General features: G+C 45.7%; 2 protein-coding genes across 2 annotated transcripts; both read left to right on the top strand.

Annotated features, from left to right (window-relative positions):
* On the top strand, positions 1-4,312 carry MRPL51 (mitochondrial ribosomal protein L51). Its single transcript, XM_066617144.1, has 3 exons — positions 1-138; positions 2,254-2,361; positions 3,909-4,312. The coding sequence occupies exons 1-3, from the start codon at positions 48-50 to the stop codon at positions 4,103-4,105; spliced, it is 396 nt and encodes a 131-aa protein (XP_066473241.1). The 5' UTR covers positions 1-47; the 3' UTR covers positions 4,106-4,312.
* A 2,648-nt stretch (positions 4,313-6,960) lies between these two features.
* On the top strand, positions 6,961-13,741 carry LOC136640073 (vesicle-associated membrane protein 2-like). Its single transcript, XM_066614905.1, has 5 exons — positions 6,961-7,263; positions 9,563-9,695; positions 9,786-9,944; positions 11,149-11,200; positions 11,697-13,741. Coding segments are annotated over exons 1-5 (372 nt in total). The 5' UTR covers positions 6,961-7,261; the 3' UTR covers positions 11,723-13,741.
* The last annotated feature ends 12,092 nt before the right edge of the window (positions 13,742-25,833 follow it).

The following is a 25,833-nucleotide window of genomic DNA, read 5'->3' as shown; positions in this document are numbered from 1 at the left end:
AGGATGCCGGAAGTGGCAACTTGAGGGCTTTAGTCTAGTAGAGTTCAATGGCGGCGCGCTTGTTCATCTGGACGGCAGCGCGGGACTTCCTGGGCCGCAGCCTGTTCGCTCCCCAGGCTCTTAGGCTGTCCAGTACCGGTGAGTCAGTCCCTGATGGATGGAAGGAAGGCTTGGGGGTGGAGATGACGTCATGAAGCAGCCTTTTGACGTCAGTCACTTCTTCCAGATCTGACTTTAAGGGTAGCCTCAAAATCCACATTAGTTCATGTTTGCTCTTTTATATATATATAATCATCGTTTCATTGATATTATATGTGTGTGTGTGTGTGTGTGTGGGCAACTTGCAACAACTTCATGAGATGAATTGCTAATTACTTCTCCTCTGCATATGATGATATGTGATGTAGTGATAGTGGCTTGCCAAGGCTATGCAACGAGCCTGTAGCATAGGTGGGACCAGAACCTAGTTTTCTTTGTGTCCAGGTTTCTGAGCACTGGCTCTAAGATACTAACCTGAATCTGCCATGGGTCCCTGTGAAAAAATATATGAGCAGAGACTCTTGAAGTTTGTATATGGTTCTGGACCATGCTTCTGGACATCCTAGCATCATGACTGGCCTGACATGTCATTTTTGTACAAGACTCCATAAAATGTGGTGTCCCTGTACCAATATATGTTCTAATATATGTATAAACCAAGAAACTGAATATATGCACCTTGAGAAAAACTGAACAACCCATGATTATTCTCTGAGTAGTCTGTGTGTCACAGCCATTCTACAAAATTATCTTTCAAGGCAGATTAAGCAAAGAGATGGTGACTTATCCAGTGAGCTTCATCCAGTGGGGCTGTTCTTATGTTCTTATTAAAGTGGGGTTTGAACCCAGATCTTTCTGTTCCTAGTTTGGAATTCTATGGACTAAGCTGTAATTGTGAAATTTTTACATGTGTTTATCCATGGGTTTTTCACATTTGTGAGTCTGCCACCTTGGAAATTTGTAGCTACAGCAATAATGCCTACTTGAACTTGCCTATCCAAGTAAATATAGTATCTCTATTGTCCAAAATCACAGAAAAAACTTCACAATTCTTTGCATATGTTCTCTTTGACTAGGGTAGGGATGATGAGAGATCCTGGATAGATAAGGACTCTGGGCCCAATCCTATCCAACTTTCCAGCACCGGTGCAACCACAGTGCAGCCCTGAGGTAAGGGAACAAATGTTCCCATATCTTGAGAAGGTCTCTGTGACTGCTTCTCCATTACAGGAAGCAGAGCATACCCCATTGGCACAGCAGCACTGGAATCTTGGATAGGATTGGGCCCTCTGTTGGAAATAAGGAGTATGAAGGCCCAATCCTATCCAAGTTTGCAGCACCGGTGCAGCCACAATGTAGCCCCAAGGTAAGGACAATGTTCCCATACCTTGAGGAGGCCTCTGTGACTGCTTCTCCATTACAGGAAGCAGAGCATACCCCATTGGCACAGCAGCACCAGCACTGGAAAATTGGATAGGATTGGGCCCTAAATCTCCTAGGCCCTCCTAGGAGGGCCCAATCCTATCCAATTTTCCAGCCCTCATGCAGCCTCAATGCAGCCCTAAGGTAAGGGAACAAATGTTCCCATCCCTTAAGGAGTCCTCTGTGACTGCTGCCCCACCGCAAGATGCAATGCATGCCCCATTGACACAGCAGCACTGGCACTGGAAAATTGGATCGGATTGGGCCTTAAGACTACAATCCAGTACACACTTACATGACAGTAAATTCCAGTGAACACAATGGGACTTACTTCTGAGTAAGCCTGTACAGCAGCAGTCCCAAATTTGCTGGGACTGTGATAGCCCGGAACCAGAAAATGAATGACTGTGATGCAAAATATGTTACCCTGTGACAGTACTGCCATTCACTTCTTGGTTCTGAGGCCTAGCACAAGCCTTTAAATAGCAATAAGAAGGTCACATTAAGCAGCAGGACTTTTCACAGCACACGGTTTTTGCACTGCAGTTCTGATTGCCACACTGAACCTCATGCTGTTGCTTGGAGCCTCTTGCTGTGTTCTCCCTGCTGGGGAAGCAGACAGCCTGCGATGCCCTGGAAAGTACCTCGTGACACCCCAGGGCGTCATGGCACACAAATTGGGAACTGCTGCTGGATTGGATTGTGCTGTAAGCATACCAAGGAAGGTTCAAAAAGGTGGAGTTTTATAATGACACATCTGGCAATTCTACTCACTTTTTTCCCTTTTTCCAGGAGGCCCTTTCTCATTCCGTGTGAGGGAACCTCCATGTCCCAAAGAAGTTGATCGATGGACAGAGAAACGAGCACTCTTTGGGGTCTATGACAACATTGGAATATTAGGTATGTGTTGGGGAAACAATTTAATGGATGAAAGAAATTACAATTTTTTTCCAGTGGGTGGAAACTGCAAGTTTAAGTTCTTGGGCATTTTTGCCCAGTCCACAGGTATACACATTTGAAGCCTGTTGTGTACATGCAATGTTGGACAGAAATGGCTTTTAAGCTGGAAGGGTTTTACATGTAGTAGTGAAAAACTACCAGGATGTGGTGTTATACTGAAGATTGCTGGTACTGACTTTCATTTTGGTACATTTATATTTTCTTCAAATTGGCCATGGAAATTAGGTGAGCCCTAAAGTCGCAGGTGGCTTGAAGGCATCAGTGTGTATGTTTACTTTTAGACAGAGTTTTAAAGAGATCAAAGGGGTTCACAAACAATTAATGAGAATAAGCACATTTAAACGCATTCAGGCACATTTAAAACAATATCAAGTCAAGAAACCTTTATTGACATATTAAAAACAATATCTATAAACACAACATAGCAGCAGAAAGACCAATAAACAGGTTCAAATTGGCAAGGCCTTGCCAAATAAAAACATTTTAAGCTGTTTCTAGGAAGGGTGTTTTCACAATGGTACCAACACAGCCCACCAGCCCTCCTTGCTTGCTGAATTGCATCTCTGCTCTGTTCTCCTTGTGCCACAGAGAAGCAAACACAGCTGACCTTTCCTTCAATAAATGTCACTGTCACTTTCCTCTCATCTCCCAAGGCATTGTTTTTAATTTTTGCATGCCTGTTCCTCTTTTATTCCTAACATCTCCTTTTCCTCTGTAATTTTGTGCTTCTTGTTGCTCACACTTTTTCTCTTCCTTTCTCTACCTTATGCTATTTTTGTTGTGACTTTCCCCCCTTTGCTTCCATCTTGCAGTTATCTGAGACTGCATCAGATTTCTGGTGCTAGTCCTGTCTTCTCTCTCGCCCTCCCTCAAAAGATATGGAGCCTATTTTTTCTCTTATCTTAACTCCCCCTCTAAGTTTGCTTTTCAGTTATTCTGGCAGGTGGTTAAAGTAAGTATAATTGATAAGGTTTTTGTCTTCCTTTGAAACTAAATGGGAAAATCTGACATGAAAGTCCTTCTTTCTAATTTAGAAGAGGGGGTGTGATTATTTTGGTAACAAATGGCAAAGGAAAAGCACCCTGTAATTGTTCAGAGACATTCTAATGGGTACCTGGTGCCCTGAGGGTAGGGGCAGCAATGTGCTTTGGGAAGTGTGTCCAGGTAAGAAAGAGGTGGGACAATGGCAAGTAAAAACAACAGCTACAGTAGCTACTAAGGGCTCTATCCATTTTTCCAGCACTGGTGCAGCCGTGTGCTGCCCCAAGGTAAGGGAACAAATGTTCTCATACCTTAAGGAGGTCTCTGTGACTGCTGCCCCACCACAAGATGCAGTGCATGCCCCATTAGCACAGCTGCACCAGCACTTGAAAATTGGATAGGATTGGACCCTAAGCCAAACCACTGTTTATAGACTCAAATGATGGCCTTCACGACTGACCCATTTTTCTGCCCTATGGCATTTCTCATTCTTTTTTTCTTGTCAGGGGACTTTTTGGCCCACCCAAAGGACCTGATCAAAGGCCCCATCTGGTTACGTGGCTGGCGAGGGAATGAGCTGCAGAGATGCATTCGCAAAAAGAAAATAGTGGGTGACCGAATGTTTGAAGAGGATTACAAGAACTTGAACAAAAGAATCAAATATTTATACAAGCGTTTCAACCGCACCGGGAAGCATCGCTAGGAGCGATTCTAGCATTGCTCAGGAACTAACATCTGTCCCCAAGAAGATGATGTATTTGTGGAAAATATTACTTCAGAGACAGCAGCGGATATAGGAAATTGTTCCAATTATTTTACTCTGTTAATTTTCTGATTTATATACTCCAGTGTGTATCCGTTTCCACTTCATCCACCAATGCATTCCTGTGCAGTGTGCTGACTCCCTTTCTGGATGCCTTCTTGTGTTTAATATTCTGAACTTGCACCCTTTCTTGTCATTTTGACCTTCTTTTTGGACATGTATGCCCAATAACCATTCTGTTCCATCTTCTATGGCTGTCTGTACTCAAGCATAAGTTTCCGGAATTTCCTCTGTTGTATGTTTCAGGCAAAAATGCTCAGCAGTCTAAAAGCAGAATAATTTTAATTCCATGTCCATGGAAGTTTTCCAGTTATGGATTGAGTTATACAGGGTAAGTTAGCTCTGTGCTGTGGGATGTGTTGCAAAGAACTGAGCATCCATTTCATGTTTGCCAAGGTAATTTGTTCAGATATATAATGTGTCTTGTTTTTCCAAGGAACTCCTGGCATGAACTGATTTTAGGTGATCTAAACTTATCTTTGGGCGTCTTATTCTGCACCAGTCAGTTTTCAGTCTAAATAAACTGGTCCTCACAAGTTTCTTGTACTTCACTGCTACCCCAGAAGATGCTAACTTATCCTCTATAACTCAGTTCATAACAGGAAGAAGATGGACACAGCAAAGAGGCAATGAAATAATAAGGGATTATATAGCTATTTTGCTGGCCTCCTTAGCACAATCCATAAGAAAATTAACCTGCATTTTTGCCTGAAACACACTATTGTGAGGAAGGGGGGGGGGGGAGAGAGACAAATACCCACCAAGTGCTGCACCTTAGGTCATTAATGTCAATAAGTTGAGTCTACGGCTTTTCGGCTTATGGAGTGTGTGCTCTACGACATAGTTACAACCTGTACTTGGGGCCTGTATTGGGCAAAGACTGGGAGGTGGAGAAGCTTGCATGGGAAAGATCTTTTCTTTAAAAAAATTGGTGAATTTGGGCCCAATCCTATCCAACTTTCCAGCATCGGTTCAGCCACAATGAAGCCCCAAGGTAAGGGAGCAAATGTTCCCATACCTTGAGGAGGCCTCTGTGATTGCCTCCCCAACACAGGAAGCAGTGCATATTCCATAGGCACAGCAGCACCAGCACTGGAAGATTGGATAGGATTGGGCCCTTAGTCTTTTCTTTTTCCTTTGACCCAATAGCCCTTGATGCATGCTCAAATCTAGCCTCTGCTGCCTGTGAGACAATTTGAGTACATATAAAATTTGTACTCCCTCCTGAGATGGTTACCGATTGAAAACTTGGGGGCTCTTCCATCATGTCTGCCATTCTCTCTCCCCTCCTTTTTTTTTGTTTTTGTTCATCTTCCAGTCTGAAGATTTGTGAAGAACTCAAAAGCTTTCTTACCACATTGTGACATTTTAGTTGTTCTTAATACAGGTTTTGCTCTACTTTGAATTTTGTGTGGATCTGTGGTGCTGGGAGAGAGCTGTGGGTGTGACATGTTGGACCCAAGGGGTATTGCTGTTTGAATGCAATATGCCTGCCACTGTAGACAAGTTGTTAAACCTTTCACCCCAAAGAGCAAATACCTGACTTTAATTGGTTTGGAATGGTGAAGTAGTATTTTTCAGGCAATGTTGGTGCCCTGTTGTTGTTTGGGGGAGGGATTTCTGTGGGCTAAGACCTGCATTGGGGCTCCCATGGCACCCTGCTGACCTTCTGTTGGTCCCTCAAGTACTGCCTCCAGTACTGAAATTTCATGAGAAGGTGGGCCCTCTGGGCAGGGACCCTCAGCCAGTGCCTGACCTAACCAACCTCTGATAACTCCCATGCTGGGAGCAGAGGTGGCAAGTCCAGCATGACTAACAACATGACTTACTATATTGGATCAGATACTTGCTTTGTCCTTCACCCTAGTTTGAACATCTGGTTTAGCTGGGCCCTTTTTTGCAGTGGAAAAATACAAGATTTCAGTATGGTGGGTTGCTTATGATTTCTACCAGGAATTCTTTGGGAATGAGGGCAGTATTTAAGCATGGCTGCCATTTTCAGAGACAGCACTGTGGCATCAGACCAGAGAAGCCCTTCAGACGCTGCTCCCTGTCACCCTCAGCCCTTCTCCCTTCTTTATCCCCCAGCAAAGGATGAGCAGCAAGGTGCTTTGCCATGGGGTTAAAATCAACCCAAGTGCATGATGGTAGGATGCTGGGGGCCCAATCCTATCCAATTTTCCAGTGCTGGTGCAGGTGCGCCAGTGGGGTGTGTACTGCATTCTGTAGTGGAGGGGCAATCACTGGAGTCTTTTGGCTTGAATGAAGACACATTTGTTCCCTTACTGCATTGTGGCTACACCAGAGATGGAAAGTTGGCTAGGATTGGGCCCTGACAGCCCTATCCTATCCACACTTTCCTGGGAGTAAACTCCATTGACTCTAATGGGACTTACTTCTGAGTAGACATGCAGAGGATTGGGCTGTGAGTCTCCTTCACCAGAAGGCACAGTTAGGCATCATTTAGGGCACAATCCTGAATCCCATTATGTCCAATAGGTCTCACTCCCAGGAAAGCGTGCATAGGATTGCAGTCTCTGATTGAATGAAGACCCATTGGCTTGTGTGGGCGTTCACTTCGAAATGGATAGGATTGCAGTCAGAAAAGGGTGTGGGGTGCATGACTTCCAGGAGCGAAGGTGTGCTGGGCTTATTGCTCTGCAGCAGATTGGAGGCGGCCGATGACGACTGAAAAGCGGGCGGGGGAGGACTGCAGTTCCCCTGCCCCTGATTAATTGGAAGGGGATGGAGTGTCGGGACGGCACGTGCCAGCCAGCCAGCCAACCAGCCCGCTGTGCTTCCTGGCAATGAGACAGCGGAGGCGACTCTGCATTGATTAGCAGTGGGGGCGGCTGGACGAGACTGCAGGGACGTCATCGCCGGCCCTGGAGAGGGGGGCGCGGCCTCATCGACTTGCCCCCCCCCCTTGTATAAAGTGTGGTGCACTTGGAAGTGCCAGCCTGTCTGCAGCAAGTTCCAAGCACTTGCTGGTGAGCGGCTGCGAGAAGACTTCCTGGGGTGGAGGCGAGAGAAGCCATGTGAGTAGTAGCCAGGCAGCCTGGTCCCCTCCTGTGGCCGGCCAGGAGACTTGCTGCAGAGCTTGTGGCAGCAGTGCCGTCTCCCCTCGCTGGCTGGTTGGCTGGAGAAGTAGGGTGGAATGGAGCTGAAGAGGTCGCTCGCCCTCTTTCTCTCCCCCCCCCCACCGTCCTGGCAAGTGTCTGCAGGAGATGGACCCCCACACCCAACTGTTGCATGAGAGCGCCTCCAGCAGCTGTAGGTCCAAAGGAGGACGGGGAAGGAGTCTTGCGGGAGGTGGGCTTGCTTTTGTGTGGGGGAAGAGTGTGCATGCCTCCAGTCGCTCCCTCCAGTTTTCAGTGGGGGGTGTGGACGTTCTCCAAGGGGCAAAAAGTGGGGAGGGGGCTCTCTCCAGATCTGGGGAAGTACTTAGCCTGCATAACACGAGAGGACCCCTGTCCAGGGTGACCAGATCCAATGGAGGACAGGGTGCCTATACCTTTAGTCATTGTAGAAGAGGGAGTTTTTACAGGTGCAACTCAATAAGGAAAGGTTTTATAAGCTGCACCTGCCCAAATTCCCTCTTCTATACAATGGTTAAAGGTATAGGCACTCTGCCCTCCATTGGATCTGGTCACCCTGCCCCCATCACACTTTGAAAATATCCCCCCCCCCCCAAACAAAGTGTGGGTCAGTCAGGTGCTTGTGTTTGAGATGGGGCAAGAAGACACAGTCATGCTCTTGTGGGGAGATGCCTCTGAGCAACCTGGACTTGCTGAAGAGCATCCTGTTGGTGGGCAAAGCTGGAGGGCAAACTGAGTTGAATCAACAAGGCTCAATGCTAGGATGAGTGTCAGGAAGAACAGCAACAGAAGTAGGGCCTGGTAGATGCTCTCTTCCCCCTTCCCCTTGCCAGGGCACAGCCTCCTCCCCCCTGCCTCCCTGGTGTCCTTCCACAGCTGTCCCTTGTTTCCTGCCAGTCGCCTTCCACTCCCCCATCAGCTGCCTTTGAGCCAGGTCAGCCATTTTCAACCACTGTGCCATGACACACTGATGTGCCATGAATGGTCTGCAGGTGTCCTGTGGGAATTTGGGAGACAGGACCATTGTTAGTAAGGCCATTGGAGGATGTGAGCCTCCCACCAACAGCATAACAGGTGTCTTGTCGATTGTCAAAAAACTGATGGTGTGCCCTGACCATTTTAGTACCTTGTCAATATGCTGCGAGAGAAAAAAGGTTGAAAATCACTGTGCCAGGTTGGCCTTAGGAAGGTGACCCAAGTCAAGATGGCCCAGGGTGATACAAAAAAAAATGCATGTTGCTAGGGATAGAGGATGGCTGTTTCCCTTGTGCCTTGCTTGTGAATGTCTCTGGGGCATCTGACTGGCTGTTTTGGGGTGGTGAACATGGACCTTGGCTTGCTAGAGTGGACCAGCTTTTGGATGGAGACAGAGATCCATCAAGACAGAGATTGGATGGAGACAGAGATTACAAAGTAATCTCTAAAATGGTGCAATCCAGAATCTTGCTCTGGGGTATCTTGCTTCAGGGTTTTTTATTTGTACCTTCCCCACCCACACACCCTATTTGGCCACTAGAGGCATCAAACCAGCAGGCAGCCATGGTCTTGGTATTTGTGGGAGGATGGGAACACTGTCAATAACAGTAGAAAATGAGTCAGCTCTTTTGGTAGCTCCCATGGCTAAGTGCCTTTGATGCATTTAACCTTCATGAGCTTGGTCTAATCCTTTGTTTTAAAAACATCTAAGCTCAGCACATGATCACCAGCAAACAACCAGTTGCTATCAGTCTGGAATCTTTAAGACCCCAGAGAGGTCTCAAGACTTTCCTCTTCCAAAAGTCCTTCTGAAATCAGCCAGGTATTTTTAGGGGTATGTATTCTGATTCTATTGGTAGTTTCATTGATTACTGATGGATGGTTTTTATAGTTACTGTTTTGCCACTGATTGGTGGTATACATGTACTGTTATAACAAACTATAAAATACATAATATATGTATTTTAATACTTTTGTAGGCTGCCTTGGATGCCCTTTATGGAGAATGGTGGGATATAAATTGAATAAATAAATCTAAGTATCAATTTACCTTAGTCCACCAGCATGTCTAGTCCTATAATTACTCTACCAGATTTCTTCATGTTACGTCTTAAGGCTTTGAGACTTTCTGCCCTTAGTGAGAACCAAATGTTAGTCTCACTCCTACTGTACCACTTTTGTGCTTGATAACTTATGCCTGTGCAAGCATCTGAAATGGATACAGCATGTACTACTTTATTTTGTAATTGATCTGTCTCCATAGGTCTGATCCAGCTCAGCCACCATTACCTGGGGCAAGGACAGATGAAGGACAAAATGGGGCAGGCCCCACTGAATCATCCCCAAACTTGACCAGCAATCGTCGCCTGCAGCAAACTCAAGGGCAGGTGGATGAAGTAAGTTGGTGATATCCTGGGTTGCTCATAATTGACTCCTCCTTGCCTTTTTGTTAGTGAAAAAGCTGCTCCCTCTCTCCCATTTCTCAGGTGGTTGAGATCTTCCACGGCAATATGGAGAAAATCTTAAAGCGAGATCAAGACCTGTCACAACTGGATCAACAAGCACAGTCTCTTCACGATAGTGCACAACAATTTGAAACCCAGACAACAGCTCTTGCAAGGAAGTACTGGTGGAAAAATGCTAAGGTGAGCCTTTCACAGACCATTCATGAAGTTGTGCATAAGCACACAGAGTCTGAAATGGCACTGAGACAGCAGTTCCTATGTGATGTACCCATCTTCCTTAACCAGAGAATTTGTGCCAACAGGCAAATTAAGTTGTGGGAGATGATTCCTGTACTTGCTGAGAGGAGGCTTTGGGGGCAGCCTGAGGTTCTGGCTGGAACTGAGGGAACATCCTAAAAAGCCCTTAGAGAGCTAGTGCAAGTTCAATACTAGGAATTCCCAAGAGATCTGGCGCTTAAGTATGTCATAACCCAGCGTTGGTCAGACTGTGGGTTGGGACCAACTAGGGCAGTATTTCTCAAACTGTGGGTTGGGACCCACTTGGTGGCAACCCAGGCCAGTTTCAGGTGGGTCCCCATTCATTTCAATATTTTATTTTTAATATATTAGACTTGATGCTCCAATGGAATATGACTGCATTTGGGGAAATGTTACAGACCTATACTTTTCGCAAGCTGCGATGTATATTCTTTTAACAATGATAGTAAATGGAACTTACTCCTGGGTAAGTGTGTGGGTAGGACTGCAGCCTAGGGTTGTTAAAAATTTTCCTGCTTGATGTTGTCACTTCCAGTGGGTCCTGACAGATTCTCATTTTAAAAAGTGGGTCCTGCTGCTAAATGTATGAGAACCACTGCACTAGGGGGGTCGTAAGCCAATTTCAGGCAGGTCATGTAACACCTAACTCAGCTGCTGCTGAAAATACAGGGTACAGAGCTGCTGGGCCAGGCAGACTCCCAGTGCAAGAGATGCATGGTGCTTTGCTCTGAATGGGGGGGAATGGCTGTGTGGTTGGAGAAGGATCCAAATCTGTGTTCTGCTTTGACATCCGAACTGGAATGTTTTAATTTGAGCTAAGTAAAATAATAGCACGAGCATGATGTACAGTAGGACCTTCTGGCTAATCGTGGCTTATGTTTGAAGCCTAAATTGATGTCGCATCTGGCCTTGACATAACTTCCAGGTTAATGACAACACTTCAGGTGGGTCCTGACAGATCATCATTCTAAAAAGTGGGTCCCACTGTAAAAATTTTGAGAAACTCTATCATAACCAAAAGAAGGCAGATCACTCTCATTGATGGCACACTGGAAGAAGGCAGCATTCTTGGAGAAGGTCAGAATAGTTGTTGTGAGGCTCTAACCCATCACAATTTTCTCTCTAGATGATGATCATACTGGGAGTGATCTGTGCTATTGTGGCAATTGCAATTGCACGTAAGTACCATAGATAACCAAGATAACAGAGTCTGTGAACCGTGGATAAAGAGCACCATCTGCCTGCTGTTTATAAGTGTGGTAATGGTGTCTGCTAATACTCTTCTCTAAGTGAAGGCAAGACCAGTGAATAAATGAGCTTTCTTCCTTTGGGTTAATGGGGTGTTTTGCCAGCTGGATGGCAGAAAAATAGCAGTATGTGAAGTTCTTCTTGGATGTTCAGCAGCCGCTTTCCTTAAGTGTGGATTTGGTGTAAAGTACCCTCTTTTTTTTTCTTCTGTCCCCAGTGTACTACTTAACCTGAGACTGTGCCCCTCTGTCTGTCTGCAGCAACCCTCCCTCCTCTTTCCCATCAATTTCTCCACCCTTTCTCTCCTTGTCTACACAATTCTTTCCATCCTTCTGGCTTTATCATTCATTCTCCTCTCCTGATTGTTTGTCTTCTGTAGTAGACTTTAATGTGCTTGTTTACATTAACCGAGTACATTACCTGTAGGAAGAAGTTTCTTCATTGGCTGCTGAGCCCCTGAGATGGACCAGCTCATTGGTGAGGATGGCAGAAGAGAAGCAGAGGTGGTTCTCTTCTTTACCACTTTTCACTTGCATTTTAATTTGGTGAGGCTTGTTGTGGTTGTTCATTTCTCATAGTAATGGAGAACAAATGCTATGACATGGAGAGCTTTCACTAGATGTGTGACTGAAGTAATGAGCAGGAGAGGAGGGAAGTTGGAGCTTAGCAGTGTCCTAAAGGAGAGATCTGGTACCCTGAGACCAGAATTAGTTCTTTCAGTATCTGCACATGGTCTGGTTCTCCAAATCCTGCATTCTTGCCTTACAGTTTTTGAGGTGATAATGGACTTCATTAATGTGGCAGGAAAGTGTTCTGAGTCATTTTCCTTGGCCCTGAAAGGAACACATGGTTAATGAAAGAGAAAAGAACAGAACATGTCTGGTTTATGCAGGAATAGCAACCAGATTGATGGTGCTGATCTGGGAAGCTTTATTTTGAAATTATTGGTGGAATAGGAATCTCTAGACCTCTTCTTTCTTTGCTTGTAGAGCTTGATTGCTTTCTGGTGGGTAAATGGAGCCTTGGGCAAGAAATGAGCAATGTCAGATGGGGCTGCATGAATGACAGGCAAAGCAGTTCTCTGGTAAATGTATTTGGGCCACTGCTTCTTTCAAAGCTTATCTGTACCTGTAGCTTTGCTGCAAAATACCCTGCAGGTCCTGAATCTTTAGGATTTGTCAGATGGGTACAACTTTGCAGACAAAATGGGAGAACAATTTGGAACCTTCTTCTGCCTCTCACTCTGAGGAAAAAGTGAAACATCAAATGGGCTAATTCTCATGTTTATCTGTATGTGGGATGTTAGGCCTGCAAGATTCCACTTCCCTTTAAGTTTTAACCTTGGAAGGTCAGAGAGTGCCCTCCCCATCTAGATGAATGTAGGCTCTCCCTGTTTGGCTATTCTCATCTTGCCTGCACATAATGAGAGGAGCAAGGGGGAAGTAGGCTAGAGGTTCTTTGCATATCTCCATGGGTACCATGGGGTGGGGGTGAGAATATCTGATATGACCCATGTTGGGTTTAGAAAGAGTAAGGCCTCTTCTCTGAGGGAGAATGTCAAGGCTAGGTTGTGTATGCCTGTCTTCTCCTTCAACTTGCAGCTGAACAGACCTGTTGAAAGTTTCCTTAGTTGATATTAAAGACCTGTATGGTGTATTCTATGTTGCCTGCTATTCCATGTAAGTCATCGCTGGATGTTGCAGCCATTTTATTAGATTTGGGTCCTTCACTTCTCCAGAGCAAGGCAAAACAAAGATATTGCCTCCAGCTGAGAGGAGTGCAGAGCAATGGCTGTGTGTTTGGATGAAGGGAGACATATGGCTTGCATAATTCTTTGTTCCACAGTGTGGAGGGCTGTCAGAAACATGGCACAGGAAATGGAACAGCCATGTAGCATAATCTGAGAAAGGCCAATTGAGTGCACCGAATCACGTTTGCTATGATATTCAGCAAAATCTGAAAAAGAAAGAAGTTCTGCCAGTAGACATAGATAGAGCAAATATAATTGAAGGGGAGGAAAGGCCTCTACTCTCCCATACACCATGTTGCAAAGGGGTCTACTGCACACACCAGCATTTCATTTGCTTAGAGTCATCTCCTTGCAGTCCCCTGTCTTTCCTCACCTTGGGGGACAGTGAAGAATGAAGCTGCAAACTTCTCCTTGAGCAAACCCCTCTCATCTCATTCGAACTGTGCCAACAGGAGCATGACCCCTGAAGAGGACCTGGAATGGGATCATGGTAGTATAATTGGTATAAGAGAAAGTTCAGTCCTATGACCCCATAGGGCTCCCTTCATCTTGTTCGGACAAGATGTTGGTTCTTTCTACTGCTATATTAAGAAAGTCCTGTATGGAGCAACTGGGCTTATTTTCCATGTCTGTACATATTTATATATGATGTGTGTCTCTCTCCCCATCCCACTGTTGTCTCTCAAAAGATGGGCCAAAAGTATACCAGTTCACAGGTGGTTTGGGTTTCTATTTGGGAATAAAGCTGTATTCTTTCCTCTGGCATGTGTAACAGTCAATACACTCCAACCTCTGCAAACAAACACTTCTGTCACTTGAATGAGTCTGCCTCTTCTGTCTAAACATGGTAGAAGAAGATGGTTGCAGCTGAACAGACAAGATCAATACTGCCTAAGGGCTGTAACATCAGCATACAGTTCATTATGGTAGAGATGGAAACATAAGTTAGAGTTCACTAGTAGTGGTTCTGGTCTGGAAAGAAAAGAAAAATGAATACATCCTTCAAAATGGTATTTTCAGCCACTATAGATGGCAGTGCATGAGAATTTCTGTGTTAGAATGTTAACAAAATGTTGGATTCAACAAAATGTTGAATGAGGATGGGAAGGTGTGGGTGTGTGTGTGTGTGTGTGTGTGTGTGTGTGTGTACAAATGGAGCCTCTCTCAGCCTGAAGCTAAGGAAGCAAGGCTGAAGTGCAGTTACTGTGCTTGATGTGGTGATGGTGGGCTTTTAAAAAAATACTTTCTTTGACAGTGGCTTTAGGTGGGTGGGAGTTACAGCAATGTAGTTTTACTTTTCCACACCATCCATTCAAAAGTAACAGGCAAAGTTGCTGCCCTGATGAGTAGATGACGTGCAAAGTCTTGGCCTAGCTCTACCTCGCCATCTCAACCACCCTTCCCAGTTTGAGTTATCCCTAGAGCTGCTGCAGACAGTGCACATCATCAAAGGGATTAGTACTTTCTGGAGACCTTGCTATAGTTTTGATCCCAGAAGCTGACAAGTTACTGCTTGCCTGTTCTCCCTTTCCAGTGTGTGCTGTATCACTCTCTGGTGTCAGTGTGGGTGGGTACTGGTACCCTGCTATTTGTGCTAGATCCATTCTAGATTTCATATTTATTCCAGGATCTTGCCCATCAGAATCACAGAAAAGTAAAGTGAAGCCGTCTTGGCCTGAGGGGACACATCTCTTCAGTTTGCTTCTCATTTTTAGATATTAGTAGACTGTTTTTGTTCTGCACAACCAGTGTAAGCCTCAAATCATTTGTCCCTGTAGTATTCTTATTGGGGATCAAAGAGGATATCTATCCAAACAATAGGATGGGTGCAGAGTTTCATATAAGATATGACTAATCCCATGCTCTCATGGCAGCCTTGGAGTCAGTGAATCGCTTGAATAAAAAAGTTTCCTTAAAAACAATGTGAACCTGTTACTGGATGATATAGGCCAAGTGACTGATCTGGTTGAGCCAATATATGCCCCGTATTTAACTACTGGGGAGACATTTAATGCACAAGAATAGGAGTGGGCTAAGTCTTTCCACATCAACTCCTAACTCAGGGTAGATGTCATCACCTTAATGCAGTGGTTCCTAAAGAGTGAGTTGTTGCTTCCTAGAGACTTCAGCATCCTCACAGAAAAGCTGCCCCCTTTACAATGTATAGGATGGTAGTCCTAATGGGGAGCTGTGGCCAGTGGCCCAGACCAGTAGGTTAAGGGAGTCACCAGTTTGGGAATCACTGTCATTTAGGTTCAGGTGGGCAACGCAAAGAAGTATACCTTCTTCCCATATTTCAGTTTTATTAAAATACAGGCCTTTGTCACACCTACTATCCACCATGTTACCTAAGTGGAGGTAGAATTAGATGATCTGTGGTCAAATGTGTAGTATGTAGTTAACAGGAATACATCATCCTCTTCAGTCAAGTTTTAGGGTCAGTACTGATGGTATATTTGCTATAGGGAAGATGCTGAAACAGTTGCCTTTTGGCAAATTTTTCATGCTGTGGCCATGGTGCCAGCACTAAACCAAGTGGAAAGTCTCTAGATCCCCAACAGCTTCAAGCAAGTGTATTGAACCTCTCTGCACAAGGGTTTAGCACTCATTTTTGTGTATAAAAGGATATTGTATCTTCTGATATGTTCCATTACACTTATGTTGCCACCCTTTTGTTCTCTGCATTCCTCTTAGAACAGGAGTGCCCAAACCCTGGCCCTGGGGTCACTTGTGGCCCTCGAGGACTCCCAATATGGCCCGCTGGGAGCCCCCAAGCTCTGGCACTCTGGGCACTTGCTGGAGCCCGTGCTGGCCCGACGCAACTGCTCTCAGCGTGACAGCCAACTGTTTGACCTGTCACGATCTGTGTGAGCTGTGGGACGAGGGCTCCCTCCATTGCTTGTTGTTTCACGTTGATGATATAGCAGTGGCAGCAAAGGAAAGGCCTGCCTTGCTTTGTGCAAGGCCTTTTATAGGTCATGAGATATTGCAAGATCTTCATTTATTCATATAAGTTCCATCTCTAATGTATTAATTTATGCAAATTTATTCAAATTCAAAATGTAAATCAACTTTTTTCCGGGCTCCCAACACAGTGTCAGAGAAATGACATGGTCCTCCTGCCAAAAAGTTTCGACACCCCTGTCTCAGAACATAGAAATGGTGTCTCACGGCAAACAAAATATGTAGAGGAATCCTATGAAGATGTTCAGTGGACATGTTGGAGAACATTGGAATTATTGATTGTAACTTGCATTCACTCTGTATCTAGAGAATTATGCATCGTCCCTTCATGCTTCACAGTATTTTTGGTAGCAAATGCTGGTATATAATAATAATAATAATACAGGTATTTATATACTGCTTTTCTTGGTCGTCAGATTTCTCCTCAGACTTTAATTCAAGGCAGTTTACATAGGCAGGCTATACTAAATCCCAATAGGGATTTTTACAATTGAAGAAGGTTCTGTCTTTCAAGAACCACAACATTTCAGATGGATCTTTTATGATCTGGTATCACATTCTGGCCTCCATTTTCCTCCCACACAGGCTGACAGCAGCCAAAGAGCAGGTGGAATAACTCAGCATAATTCAGCTAGGCTTGTCAGCTGCTTCAAGGTCTCGCCGTTCACAGTGCTGGTGGCCTCAAACTGGCGATCTTCAGATGTTATCTTCAGGCAAACGGAGACTCTACCCTCTAGACCAGACCTCCTGCCCATACTCCTGTATATACTCAGATACTTGTCTGAGCTGTGACACACAGTTTGGGAAATGCTTCTGCATTACATTGGGGGCACTCCAGGGCCAATGAAACAGGTTGTGGGTCTCTATGTGACCTGGAAGCAGCTTCCAGGAGCACCTTATACTGCCCTGAGGCAATACAGCATCTGTAATTGATCAAATCAGTGGAGGCCAAGCCTGCAGAGAAGGAGGGCCCACTGTATCCTCTGAACTGTTCACATTCCTGTTTTGACAGGATGAGATACATTGACAATGCAAAGCTGGTTCCAGAGGCAGGAGCAGGCAGGCAAAGGGGACTCTTGTGGTACTGCAATATTCTACACAGGGAAAGGGGGATGTCACAGAGACAGGGTATCCTCCAGTTGCATCCTCTCAGCGGAGTGAGTGGGGAAATGTGGGAAGAATAATGCTGGGGCTTTGAAATGAGTTGCTCTTTCTGTAAAATTCAGATTGGAGGGAAGTGTGAAATTATTTGAAGTATTTATATTTATACAGGTATTTATATACCGCCTTTTTTTGGTCATCAGATTTCTCCTCAGACTTTAATCCAAGGCGGTTTACATAGGCAGGCTGTTCTAAACCCCTGTAGGGATTTTTACAATTGAATAGTTCTAGTCTTTCGTAGAACTCCTCCTTCCAGCTGGATTCCTTCCCAGTCTGGCCTCTCTCTGGCCCTTCGCCTCCCACGCTCCACTTGACGGCAACCCCTTTCTGCCACCTAGGGTCAGCTCATCGGTATATCAGCGTGTTGTCAGTTCTCGGGTATTTCTGGTTGTTTCGAACTGGCAGCCCCAGATCTTCAGGCATACAAGGCGGCAGCTCTACCAACTGAGCCAGACCTCCTGCCTGAAGTAGATGGAGAAGCCAGAGGATGCCCAGCCAGAGGAATAAAACTGAGAATTTAGATGCCAGGCTGGAAAGTTATTGCTCTGAGAAGGGAGTAACCACCAGGTGGCTTGTTATCAGATGAGCAGGGTGATGGTGGGGAGACAGTGAGCTAATGGTGTCAGTTTGGAGCTATGCCAAATACCTGAGAGTTAGAAGCTATTTGGGGTAGCAATGGAGGGGCAGATCATGCCTCAAGTGAAAAGGCTATTTGAGTGGACTAAAAAAGAGCATTAACTATAAAAGTAGGAGAAAAGAACCTATAGGACAGGGGTGTCCAAAGTTTTTGGCAGGAGGGCCACATCATCTCTCTGACACTGTGTCGGGGGCCAGGGGAAAAAAGAATTAATTTACATTTAAAATTTGAATAAAATTACATAAGTTTACATAAATTAATATAGTAGAGGTGGACCTTATATGAATGAATGAAGGTCTTGCAGTAGCTCAAGGCCTATAAAAGGCCTTGCACAAAGCAAGGCTGGCCTTTCCTTTGCTGCCGCTACTGCATCACAGATGTGAAACAGACATGAAACAGCAAGTAGTGGAGGAAGCCCTCATCCCACAGTTCACGCAAGAGGTCAGTTGCCCTCACGCTGAAAGCGACTGTGTAGGGCCAGTGCGGGCTCCAACAAATCTCCGGAGGGCCAGAGGCTCATTGCAGACTGGGGGCTCCCTGAGGGCCGCATTGAGAGGCCTCAAGGGCCGCATGTGGCCCCAGGGCCGGGGTTTGGGCACTCCTGCTATAGGATGATGGTTCATGGCTGGAATGCAGTGGAACACTCTGTCCTCCTGAGTACCAACCCTGGATGGCGGGATTCTGAGAATTTAGCTATGTACCATGTACCGGAGTGACAGCAGTGTTCAAAAATCCACTGGTGGGTGGAGGGAAGATGGAACCTGGCAGTCCTGAAGCAATGTATATTAAGTGTTCAAAATGTTTATTCAAACTAAATCTCTGCCAGAAACAAGGGCTCAGGCAACGTGGGATTTTAAAGCTCAATGGAACTTGCTTAATTAAGACAAATACAAATCAAACATATTTATATAACTAAGAGGATAGTTCGGTTTCTATGCCACACTGGTAAGATTTCACAAGCCTAACACCTTCAAGTAGGAGAGATGTGCAAGAAAACAATGGAGCTGATTACAACACAGAAAGTATTGGATGCTTCACAGCTTCCAATACCAGTTTGCCACTTCTCATGATTACTCTGCTGGTAATAAAAGTTACCCATTATTGAAATGGGCATACTTCGTTCTCTCCAATTCCATCTACTGCATAGTCACATCCTCACCTTCTGGCTATTAGACATCTTGGAGATGGCATTCTACACTTCCTGCCAAGACAAACTTTGTACACCTGCTTACCTAGCCCCACCACTGCCAAAACAAATAGGTTGTGAATTAGAAAGCTCTCCCTACTGATAGCAGAAAGATGTTTCATTATATAAGAATGGATCTGGAACATCCTAAGAACACTGGAGTGACCCTAAAGGATCAAAGTAGCCAACAGCTCCTTCTAGAAGCAAAGCAATATAAGGGACAATCCCCCATGCTAAATTCTAATTATGCATTTGGCTTCAATGCAAACAAAACACCTGGCTACTGCAAACAAAACACCTGGAAAGCAAACACAACACCTGGCTAATGCATAGAAAAGGCCTGCCTTGCAAACCATTAAGGGTTACTTATGTGGGTCAGCAAATATGTGGATGTGTTAACCTGGTAGACACTGTAATTTTCAAGAAGCTTTTGACAAGGTCCTTCATCAATAGTTCCTGAGTAAATGTAGAAGTGATGACATAAGTGTACAGTCTCCATACGGATCAGTAACTGTTTTGAAAACATTGAGCAGAGAGTAGGAATAAATAGGTAGTTTTCACAATGGAGAGAAGTAAGTGTCCTTCAAGGATCTGGATGAGGTCTCAGTGCCAGGGACTTTGGGCTAATAGCATACATACAGCTTCCTCTGGACTGTCATCATGCTACTCTCTCATTAGCTGCTGCAGGAGTCACAGTAATCTTCTCAATGTTCATTTAGGAAAACCTAAAACAATGCAGTGACTCTAAATTTTCATAACTCTATATGTAACATTCACCACATGACTCTAAAATCTAGAGTGGCTGCATGAGGTTTTCCTAAGTGAACTTTGAGATTGCAGTGACTTCTGCAAGAGTCAATGAGATTCTCCTAGGAGCTGTCCAGGGCCCTTGGCTTCTGGTGGTGGAGAGAGGGAGAAGAGCCTGGTCTGGCAATTTCTCTTCTCTTCCCTCTCCCCCTACAATGCTCCAAGCCAGCTATTTTCAACCACTGTGCCGTGGCACACTGGTGTGCCGTGAATGGTCCCCAGGTGTGCCGTGGGAGTTTGGTGAAGGGTCATTATTTATAAGAGCATTGGAGGATATGAGTCCCCCACTGACAGCATGGTGTGCCTTGTCACAGGAAGGAGGAAGCATGAGCAGAAGGGGAGACAAGTTGGGGAGGTGTGTGCATGCAGAGGGGTTCAAAAGGTTCAAAAATTCCTCATGGCCCAACTCAAACAATAGGGTATGTAGCATGTGGCTACACCTCTCTAAACTCATGTGATGTGCACTCAGAGCACCCACAGGGGAACTATGGAGAAAGGGCACTTTGTAGAAGTAGTCTGCTGCTCTCAGAACACAGATGGGAAGAATACTAATATCTATCTGATCAGATGACTTACCTCAGGTACTCTGCCCCAGAAAGTCTACACAGGTACCAAATTTGAATTCAGAGCCTAGGAGAGGGGGCAAAGGGGGTTAATTTGTACTGGGGCCCAGGAGCCAAAGGAGGGGACCCAGAAATTTCCTGGGAGCTTACATTTTCCTATCTACTCAGACTTGATGCCTGCATGGGATGCTGGGGACACTACCATGAGAGTGAGGCTGCAGCTATTGGCAAGCTATATATGCAGGCCGAGGAATACATGCATGACACTCCTTAACACTGTCAAATCTAGGACGAAAGTGAATTGCTACAGTAGCTGTTTGGCTTGTGGATCTGGTTACCGTGAAAGAGTGGTAGGGACGGACACAGCTGCAAGACTACAGCTGCTGCAGAAGCAAGTTTTGGTACACACAGGACATTTCTCATTCTAGTGTGATCCTAAATATGATGATGCTAATTTTCTGCATGATTTTCTATATTTAAAAAGATATTAGAGAGCCTTAGGAGTGTGTTTGGTTTTCCATATTACTGTATCTGGCTGTCGATGCCACATGGGTGGGTAGACCTGGCTCCAAAGACTTTTCCAGTTGTCTCCACCCTTCCCCCACCCTGTTTCACCCCTCTCTGCCCACATTCTGCTTACCTGTCACCACCCCCCACTCTGTTTCACCCTTCCTCCTTTTCAAAGGGCTCCTAAAGAAACTTTGTGACCCCTGATAAAATTCCTCTTAGAGGCCCTGCTTGAATTTTCTGTTCAACAGGGGGTGCAAGGACAATGCACACCATGAAATAAGGAAGGGGAAATCCCATGCCTCTCAGTGGCAGCGTTTATTTTTCAGATTGGAAATAGGAGGAAGTGATGTTTCTAGCACGCCTCAGTCATGCTTCTAGCACAGTTCTTTTTAAAAAATGACAAAATAGCATCCAGACATACAGCTGCTGGTCATCCTGAGCCCTGTGCCACCCGGGGCCAGTACCGGGTACCCCCACCTCGTGCCGCCCCCCTGCCATCTGTGGGCCTTCGGAGGCCTCTGGAATTTGAAAATTACTACCTCTGGTGGCACCATGGGGCATTTGCCCCCCTTGCCCTCTTAGGAATACCACTGCGTACAGGAGTCCTTCAAATCAAATGCATGTTTTTATCTTGTTTATAAATCATGTTTTTAATTGTGCTTTTAATCATTGTTGTAAGCCACCTTGGGTCCCTTTAGGGAGAAAGGCAGGGTATAAATTAAGTAAGGTCAAAATCCTATCCAATTTTCCAGTGCCAGTGCAGCTGTGCCAGTGGGGTGTGCACTGCATCCTGTGGTGAGGAAGCAGTCAAAAAGGCCTCCTCAAGGTATGGGAACATTTGTTCCCTTACGTTGGGGCTGCATTGCAGCTACACTGGTGCTGGAAAGTTGGATAGGAGTGGGCTGTGAGTAAGTAAGGGCCATATCCTATCCAACTTTCCAGCACTGATGTAGCTGTGCCAATGGGGTGGGTGCGGCATCCAGCTGTGGGGCGACAGTCATGGAGACCTCCTCAAGGTGTGGGAACATTTGTTCGCTTACCTCAAGGCAGCATTAAGGTTGCATTGACTCTGGAAAGTTAAATAGGATTGGGCCCTAAGTAAGTAAATAAATAAATGGAGGCATTCATTGTAATGGAAATGTGCAAGATCCCTTGAGGAGATAGGGTATGGTGTTGACAGTAGCCCCTTGCGCTGGCAGGCAAGCATGGGGTTTACACCAGAGCCTCGGATTGCAGTGAGTGTGCTGAACAGCTGCATCAATAGGACCCTCAGGGATAAAAGCATCACCTGCAGGAAGGAAAGGGGTGTGGGTAATAGAAGGAGGAAAGCTTGAGGAAAAAAGGAGACTGGATTAAAGGATTAATGGACTGAGGAACTAATGGCTGATTGACTACTGGAACTGCTAATGGACTAACTGACTAAAGGACAGATGGGTGAATGGAGACTGCTGGAGACAGGTGTGTGGCTGCCATGCCCAAGAACTGCTGAGGACCAAGCTGCTGCTGAAGTAGCAGGAAGAGCTGCTGGCAGGAGCAGGGAGGAAGGAGGACCTCTGCAGGTTGAACAGGCAAGCTACCCTGGTGGTGGGGTCTAGCAGTGCTGCAGGGCAGAAATAGGGTCATTGTTGGGGAAAGAAGGGGTGCTAATTAGCTTAAAGTGGTCATAATTCTCTAAGTGAAGCTTGGACTGGGAATCTGGCAAAACATTCATCCACAGCCATTCTGAAACTATGGTCATTTTGGAGTGATTCTCTGCATAAGTGGTGGCCATTTTGAAGCCACCCATGGCCATTTTTAAACATCCATAGCCACTCTGAGGCTAATTGCAGACATTTTGAAGCACCTGTGGCCATCCTGAAGCTATCTGCACCATACTGAGTTTATTTACTGCTGGCATTCCTGACCAGTTTTGCTATCCCTCCCCCTAGCCCCTGGGGGCTGGGGATAAGAATAGGCCCTCAGTTTGGCTGTACTTGTCGTAAGAGGCGACTAAACAGCCACTGGGTAGATGGGACTCGTCAGCCTGGGAAGGCAGCTCATCTGAGAGAAGGAAAACTGATCCCAAAACTGATCCACTGCCTTGTGGCTACATCCAGTGATGGAAAAGGCTTCAGGAGTCAACCTCGAGGCAAAATCCGGAACCGGAGTCCCTGAGGCAGTTCATGGCTGAACATAGTCACAAAGCACATAGAAAAGGCTATGAAGCACATAGAAAAGGCTTCAGGAGTCAACCTCGAGGCAAAATCCGGAACCGGAGTCCCTGAGGCAGTTCATGGCTGAACATAGTCACGTTCTGGCAATTCCTGCGACACTGCTGGAACCAACCGTATTGGCCTCTGCCTTTCCATTGGACCATTTCAGCGACGTGGAGAGGGGGGATTTGCTGCATGGGTAACAGCCTATCCTCCATACCTACTTTACCCAGGCTTCGCGCACTGGAGAGGACACTCTGTTCCAGAACCACCATTCAGAGCGTGACACCATAGTCTTCCGAGACTGAAGGATGCCAACAGAACCCCCTAGCCCCACTGATACCATAGGATTAATGATTTTTGGTTGTCCCTTTTGTTATAACACAGATATTTCAATGTAGTTTGTTTCATTGCATTCTGCATGAAATTACGCATTGATTAATATATAACATGATGATCTTATTCCTCCAAATTCTGATTTTAGTGATTTTGAAAACTTGTAGAGTCTCTCACACACACCTGCATCAACTTACTAACACCTTATTGCAGCAGTTCTCAGACTTTTAGCACTGGGACTCACTTTTTAGAATGACAATCTGTTCAGGACCCATTAGAAGTGATGTCATGGCCAGAAGTGACATCATCAAGCAAATTAAAATTAAATTAAAATTAAATAAATAAGGGGGAGCCAGTCCTGTTCAACCAAGTGAATCTACTCTGAAGTAAGTCCTATTGTGGTCAATGGGGCTTACTCTCAGGAAAGTGTGGGTAGGATTGCAGCCTGTGAGCCCAAGCCTTTGCATGTCTACTCTGAAGTAAGTCCCATAGTGGTCAATGGAGCTTACTCTGTAGTCTGCCTGCAATAACAACCCCTCAAAAAGAATCAGTGAGATTTCCAGCCCTCCCAGTGCCCAGTTCTTCTATTTCAGGCATATCAGAATAAAGACCCCACCTGGCTTTGCAAGTGCAAAATAGAAAATTTTCCCCTTCCCATTCAAGCCTTTTTTTGTTCTTTTTTTTGGGGGGGAGGGGAAGGCTGCCTTCTGTTGCACTCCAGCTCCATCGGATCAGGAGTTGGAAGGGACGCACTAGGTCATCTTGTAGTCCAACCTCCTGCCTAAAGCAGGGAATCCTCCTAGAGCACCTCCAGCAGCTAATGCTCTCCTAGAGCATCTCTTTCTGATGTCCAACCAGGATATCCTCTCTTACAATTCATACCCATTTGATCTGGTTCTACTCTACATTACTCTGCATTGACACATGGCTCTAGTCCTCCGTGTTTCAAATAAATTCACTCTGTAATAGTTGCTCTGCATTGCCCACCACTTGTGCAAGGAATATGAAATTCCTTAAATTAAGCCTTTAAAAAAAATCACACAAACCCCCAGTGGAACTTCTAATAAAGGATGCTTTCAACGTGCAGTTAAACCAGCTCTCTAGGGCTACAATCCTACACACACTTTCCTGAGAGCAACTCCCATTGAATCAATGATTGAACACAGTGGCACTTTTGAGTACCCACGCACAGGTTTGGACTGTAACTCCTGTAACACTGCAGGGATTGTGTCACCACGCCAAGTAAACCATATTTCATACAAACAGAGCTCTTCAGTGTTGTCCTATTTGCCACTGAAAGTCTCTTCAGTGGCCTTAATGGTAGGGTGACCAGATACAATGGAGGACAGAGTGCCTATACCCTTAACCATTGTAGAGAAGAGGGAACTTGGGCAGGTGCAGCTCAGCATGGAAGGGCCTAAAAAGCTGCACCTGTCCAAATTGCCTCTCTATACCAGCAATTTTCAACCAGTGTGCCATGTACACACATTGGTGTGTTGCAAGAGTTTGGGGGAGGGTCATTTATTAGTAGGGCTAGTGGGGAATGTGAGCCTCCCACCAGCAGCCATCTCAGGGCCCAATGCTATCCAATTTTCCAGTGCTGGTCTACACCAGCACTCTGCCACTGAGGCATGCACTGCATCCTGTGGAGGGGAGGCAGTCACAGAGCCCTCCTCAAAGTATGAGAACAGCTGTTCCCTTATCTCGGGGCTACATTGCAGTTGCACTGGTGCTGGAACGTTGGATAGGATTGGGCCCTCACTTGCCAAAAACCTGATGGTGTGCCTTGACAAATTTAGTGCCTTGTCAGTGTGCTGTGAAATGAAGAAGGTTGAAACTAACTATACAATGCTTGAAGCTGTACATAAGAACATAAGAAGAGCCCCACTGGATCAGGCCATAGGCCCATCTAGTCCAGCTTCCTGTATCTCACAGCAGCCCACCAAATGCCCCAGGGAGCACACCACATACAAGAGACCTCATCCTGGTGCCCTCCCTTGCATCTGGCATTCTGACATAACCCATTTCTAAAATCTGTAGGCACCCTGTCCCCCTTTGCATCCACTTAGAGCCCAATCCTATCCACACGTTCCTGGGACTAAGCCCCGTTGACACTCATGGGACTTACTTTTGAGTAGACATGGCTAGGATTGGGCTGTTAGAGCCCAATCCTATCCACACTTTCCTGGGAGTAAGTGTCATTGACCATAAAGGGATTTACTTCTGAGTAAACATGCATAGGACTGGGCTGTTAATGGCCAGAAAACTAATTGGTGGGGTCACCCAATTAGTCAGCAAGGCAGGGGAAGGAAGGAACATAGCAAAGGAAGAGGCAGAGCTGGGGAAGTTGGAAGGAAGGAATCAAACGAGCAGCTCGGAAGGCAAAGTAGGCTATGCGACCACAAGTAGTGACAGAACAAGCGAGCTCCAGCCCCGAGGTGGTTCTGCTGGACATCC

The sequence above is a fragment of the Tiliqua scincoides genome, chromosome 2 (assembly GCF_035046505.1).
Source record: "Tiliqua scincoides isolate rTilSci1 chromosome 2, rTilSci1.hap2, whole genome shotgun sequence".
Lineage (NCBI taxonomy): Eukaryota > Metazoa > Chordata > Lepidosauria > Squamata > Scincidae > Tiliqua > Tiliqua scincoides.
Note: the sequence above shows the minus strand (reverse complement) of the source record. Positions and strands in the feature narration are given on the sequence as shown.